This window comes from Podarcis melisellensis (genome assembly GCF_964234715.1).
Source record: "Podarcis melisellensis genome assembly, chromosome: Z".
Lineage (NCBI taxonomy): Eukaryota > Metazoa > Chordata > Lepidosauria > Squamata > Lacertidae > Podarcis > Podarcis melisellensis.
Window position 1 is genome coordinate 14,741,573 of NC_138547.1, and position 6,000 is coordinate 14,747,572.

The window sequence follows — 6,000 nt, forward strand, 5'->3', positions numbered from 1 at the left end:
GAATTGAAATGAAATATAAAAACTAAGCAGTATAGCCTTGAAGCCAGCCGCAGGGAGAAATTGCATTCTGAGGAAAGCCGGCAAAATATCCTATTCCCCACCGCCCAGAATAAAATAAAAGTTCATTTCTACAAAGAATTTGGAATGGATTAGGGAACAGGAGAAAGACAGAAAGCTAAATAATAAACAGGAGATTTCCCCCTCTTCCAAGTTACCTCTTCCAATATCCTTTCGGTAAAGATATTTCCTGCATTATGAAGCTTGAGGCATGAGAAATCCTGGGATGCACTTCAGGGTTGGAAAGTGGTGGCTGTAGTTATGAATGAGCATAAAAAATTCCCCTCCATATATATAGTAAAGAAGTGAGAGAGGGTTAACATGGTCATCTCCCTCAGGTACTGGCCTACTACACACGGGGGGCTTTGGGCTCAGGGGAGCATCTGAAAATAGGAGCACACTCCTGTAATCAGTTGGGATATTCCAGGAGTGTAAGTCTTGGTGCTTTTCTCCCAAGGGTCAAAATGATATATATGATGAATGAGTGGTGGAACAGATTGCCCCTCTTCAGCCTGTGGGTGGGGCAGTTCCAGATTCAAATGCTCCTCTCAGTTCTTTCCCTTACAAAAACACCCTCCATGCAAAGAGAAAACGAGCAGATCAAGTTCAAAGGTTCAATCATGGCCTTCGTTGTGCTCATTTTAAATAAATAAACAATATTTATGTGTGGCAGGGCGTTTTTAATATTGGGGTGCATTTAAAAATGCGTAACTCCCTCAACTGGCAGTGATACAGGCCAGATTTCTCCCAGCTCATCCCTCTGTGTAGATTAGACTTTAAGGCATGCTCAGAAACAAAATCTAGGGAAGGAGCCAGCACAGGAAGGAACTCTGGCACATCCCCTATGGAGAGGTCTCCTGCCTTTCCTTCCTTTGAAACCCTGGGTTCAAATGGACTGAGCTTCCTGGGCTCCATGAGGGCTTACTGGTAATGCCTGAAGAAGGATAATAGCCCAACATAAGAACAGTCCTTTCGCATCAGGCCAATGATCCAATCTAGTCCATCGTCCTGTTCTCACAGGGGCTGAACAGATGCCTGAATGGGAAGCCAGCAAGCACTTATGATCTCCAGCAGCTGGCATTCAGAGACATCACTGCCTCTGACAGTGGAGGTAGCACACAGCCATCGTGGCTAGTAGACATCGATAGCCCTTTCCTCAATGAATCTGTCTGATCCTCTTTTAAAGCCATCTAAGTTGGTGGCCATAACTGCCTCCTGTGGGAGCAAGTTCCTCAGTTTAACTCTTAGTTTCAGTTCCTTTCCTAATGATCCTTAGCATGGAATTCACCTTTTTCAAAGCTGTGACACTCCAGTTTGCCTTTAATGCCACCATTTTAATGATGCTCCAATGAGGGCAATGTTGGAAATTAAAATAGCACCTAGAGACAGCACTTTGGTGCTACTGGGAACATTCCAGCCGGATAGGACCACCAGGGTCCCTTTGATGGAAGATAAATCCTCTCTCTTAACTTGGAGGCTGATTGAGAAGGGACCGCAGCATCCATAAGGCTTCTGCATATTAGAGGACCAAGTGCAGGCAGGTGACGGGAACAGACCCTGGCCCTGGACTGAGGCAGCTTCTTGTATTGTTAATAAAAGATCATTATTCTTTAGGATACAGCAAGCCCGCAGCCTGGGTGCATTTAATTTGTGTGCATGGCAAAAACACACACACACACAAAAACCCTATTAAAAATCAAAAAGGGGGCAGAAACGGGTGGAAATGACTTTGGCAGTCCCACCTGCCACAGAACCCAATGTGTTTTGACTATACGTGATTTTGGCGTTAGGCTTGATCCCTGGAAGTAAGTTGCGGGCCTACCGTATAGGAAGAATCCAGCTGTTCTCAAAACACAGTCAGTGTGCTACTGCTAGTGGCATTAACTGAACATTTCCCCCTCTCCTCTCTCTTCATAGGGTGTTTTTCCTGCACATCACACCTGAGTCCATTCTGGAGCGCCTGTGTTACCGTATGCTTGACCCAGTCACTGGAGAAAGGTTAGTAGTACCAATGCAAGTGTGCTGGGGATAGTTTCCCTGCTTTGGAAAATTTATCCAAATCTAGGGGGGCGGCGTGTTTTTTGTTTTTGTTTTGCAGAATACAGTTCACTTTTTGAAGGGATGTCTGGTCCAAATGCAATTTAAAGACAGCCCTGAGTTACCTTTCAACAGACAACCTCGCCTGGACAGCAGACTGAGCAGGCATATGCACCTAGTCACAGCCTTCGCCACTAGGGCGAGATGAATTTCCATTGGAATGGCAGTAACCCTGTCTGCATTTGCATTTACTCCAGGGGTGGGTCACCCTTCTTAAGCTGAAAAGCTGCCTTCCCTTCTAGACAACCTTGCAAGCGCTGCATGCCAGTGATGGGAGGAGCCAGAGGCAAATGTGGGCAGATCAACCAGTGCCAGTTTTCGCATTTACACAGTAAGCTAGTTTCATCACACGCTCACACACACTCCTCTGTCCTCCATCCAGACAAGCAAGAGGAAGGGAATTTACCTTTGGGGTTAGACTGTAAATTTGAATCCAAGATTCATTTAAAAACAAAAAAATCTTTGTTCAGGGGCCAGAAAACTGTAGGCCAAGCCTCCCCAGCTTTGGTTGGTTTAATTGTAAGCACTTTTGCCAACAATTTTCCTGTGTTTTTAAAGAGTATTTTTTCTGAATTATGGCAATATATTGTTATGTCAGCATTGGGGGACCTGTGGCTCTCCAGATGTTGCTGGACTCCAACTCCCAGCATCCTCTGACCATTGGCCATGCTGGCTGGAGCTGGTGGGAGTCCCACAATATATGGAGGGCTACACAGTTGCTGATCGAAGAAGAGGCGCTCCCCTCTCTCAAATGAGAGACTGCTCTTTTAAAGAGAAGCATCCTTCCATGTATTACATGCAGTAGGGAATGCTGTTTATTAAAACAGGTGTGGTGGACCCGTGGCCTTCCAGATGTTGTACTTCAACTCCCTTCATCCCTGGACCATTGACTGTTGTGGCTACAGGGTCTGGAAGGCCACAGGTTCCCCATTCCTGCTGTCACCAGGACACTCTTAAAAAGGTAGGGTAGAGCTTCGTCTCTGAGCTTTTTACTGTTCTGCCCCATTTCCAGGTACCACACACTGTACCAACCGGCAGCCTCCAAGGAAGCCAGTGAACGCCTCCTGATACATCCGAGGGACTTGGAAGAGGCTGTGAAACTCAAAGTGGACGCTTACTTGAGGATTGCCGAAGGCTTGGAGACTGTATTTGAAGATGCCATTTTCATCAATGGCGACCAAGATCCTCAGACAGTATTTGAGTACATCGAAAGCTATATTGTCAATCCCCGCCCCACCACCCTAGGCTTCCCACTAGAAACGGTTTGAAGTGTCTTCTTGAAAATGATTAGGCAAGGGCTTGGCTTGGCTTGGCTTGGCTTTGTTTTTCTTTACTTTTTTTTTTTTTAAAAAAATAAATTTTGCAAACAACAATTAAAAAGAAAAGCAAAACAGTACACATATCCCATTGGACTTCCCTCCCCCCTTTTGTGGATCCATATATATATCTAAACAACAACAACATATACATCCAAGAAGATGCAGGGGAAATCTATATCTATCTATCTATCTATCTATCTATCTATCTATCTATCTATCTATCATCTATTTATCTAACTAATCTATCCATCTATCCATCTAGCCCTTTTTCTGGATCCATATATATATATATATATATATATATATATATATATATATATATATATATATATGCACAAAAGGGGGGAGGTGTGTGTGTCCCCTGTATTTTACACCCACCCACACCCTGCATATATATATATATAGCTCCTCAAAAGGGAGGGATATCCTATGCATAATTTTAACTACAAGTTTTACATCAATCCTGCACTAACCTTTGCTTTAAGCTACCCCACCCCCTCCACCCAGGAGGTTGCAGACACTCAACAGGGTCAGGAAACACAAGTTCCCCACAGCCTACAAAGCCCTCGATGGATTCCCTACAATAAGAGTGGGGAACTTGGGGCCCTCCAGATTGGTCAGGCTGCTGGTGTAGGGCTGCTGGGAGTTGGAGTCAAACAATATCTGGAGGGACAGTTTCCTCACCACTGACTTATGTATCATAAACTCTCTGGATCCTCTGGGCCTGGTATATACAGTAGAACTGTGAGTGCTTCCTCCTGCCTTTGGCTAATCAGTGGAGCAGGGTCTTTTGGCTCCACCTACTCAGGTCACCAATCTCAGGGCTAGAGATAAGGCACCTTCCTGATCTAGATTTAAGTGTTCCTGCAAACAGCCCTGTTTCTTACAAGAGGGTGGGGAACCTATGGCTCTCCATCCCAACCATTGCCCTGCTGGCTGAGGCTGATAGGAGTTGGGAGTCCCACTTTGATCTAAGAAGAGGCATTGTCTCTCACATGGAATGCCTCTTCTAAATAGAGACATTCTTCCACTCTCTGCATGCACTAGGGAATGCTGCTCCTTAGATCAGGAATGGGGGACGTGTGACCCTCCAGATGTTGTTGGAGTTGGGTGTGTAACATCTGGAAGGCTGCAGGTTCCTCAAACCTGACCTAAAATAGGTGGCGGCGGACTGCTAGTATCCATATGTTGAGAGTTAGACCTGAGAGCATCCAGTTGGACTAGAAACCCACGCCTCCCCCTGTAAATTTGATGTTTTGTTTTCCCAAGATAAATTAAAGGGGTGGTAACAATCTTGATTATCAACCAATCAGGATTTTCTTTTTTCTTTTTTTATATTTTTGTGTCCTGCTAATTCCCATGGTCCAGCGACAAAAGAAGAACCTCTCCCCCACCCCATCCTGTCCTTTCCTATATGGATGATTGTTCAAAGCAAGCTGTAAATCTGATTCCTCCCAAATTTTGCCTGATGTGTTCTTGGGTCAGAAGATGTAGAACAGACTATTAAAAGCTCTCTGAACTTATGTTCCAGCCTCCTTATTGTGTGATGTTGGGTGATTTGCACTGGAAGAAACAAATTAAAAGGTGCCATTGAAATGTTAGGGGAAGGAGGAAAACAGAACATAAAAGCCTTTTATAAAGGAAATGATAAATAATAATGGAAACAAACAATAGGGCCATAATCCTGTCTCAGAGCCAGACAAATTTGGGGGAAGGGTCTGTGCATCTCACAGCAGATGGCTGTTGGACTCCAGTTGTGCCCTTTTGGTGACACCAGGCATCCTCTTGGTGGAGGGGGCCAGGATCCTGCTGAGTCAGCAGATGTTTGAATGGGGCTCCAGAGAACCCATGAACTGCCTGTCTGAGCTAGAAGTCCCCTTTCCTTTCCAGCAGGTCTCCTCTCCAGTCTTTAGCCAATGACCTGAGGAATTTATCTGCACACTGCCACATCGCTTCTGACCAAAGGAATGGAGAGCATGAATTGAGCCATGCAGGCGCAGGCAGCCTCTGCACTAAAAGGCCCCCAATAGGTCCATCTTTTTCTATAGCCCACGGTTGACTGTCTTTTTCAGCCCAAGGGCCACACTCCCTTCAGGGCAACTTGCTGAGGACCATGTGCTAGTGGTGGGCAGAGTCAGAGGCAAATGTGGACTTTACACTTTGTGCAGTAGGCCAGTTTCTACACAGACTCACACACCCCCCTCTATGCTCCATCCATGCAAGAAAGAAGCATTAGTAGAATTCAAGGATACATCCCAGCCAGGCAAAAGCATTCAGGGGGGAGAAGTAGGGCCAGTGAAGGGGACAGTGGGTTGGGTCTGGAGGACCACATCTGGCCCCTGGGCCTGAGGTTCCCTACCTCCTATTATAGCCCCCTGGCTCTTTCATATATATGCTTCCAGCTCAGGCCTCAATGACTCAAAGTCCTCTTCATGTTTCCTGAAGGACCACCTTTGCCCCCAACCTCACAGGAAGCAGATCTGACAAAGCTCAATATGCTGCTTTACATTCTTACCCTCCCAGGCTG

General features: G+C 45.7%; 1 protein-coding gene and 1 long non-coding RNA gene across 5 annotated transcripts in view; both read left to right on the top strand.

The window, feature by feature from the left end:
* The window catches only part of AK8 (adenylate kinase 8), a 95,300-nt gene extending 91,839 nt beyond the window's left edge, over positions 1-3,461 (top strand). For all 4 annotated transcript variants that reach the window (XM_081897182.1, XM_081897183.1, XM_081897184.1 and 1 more), the window contains 2 exons: positions 1,975-2,055; positions 3,167-3,461. In XM_081897182.1, coding sequence (XP_081753308.1) covers positions 1,975-2,055; positions 3,167-3,422 — 337 coding nt within the window. In that variant the 3' untranslated portion in view covers positions 3,423-3,461. The remainder of the gene's footprint in view (positions 1-1,974; positions 2,056-3,166) is intronic.
* A 450-nt stretch (positions 3,462-3,911) lies between these two features.
* LOC309361349 lies at positions 3,912-4,996 on the top strand. The gene is made up of 2 exons (XR_014164442.1): positions 3,912-4,101; positions 4,143-4,996. It is a non-coding gene; the product is annotated as an uncharacterized lncRNA (long non-coding RNA).
* Positions 4,997-6,000: the final 1,004 nt, after the last annotated feature.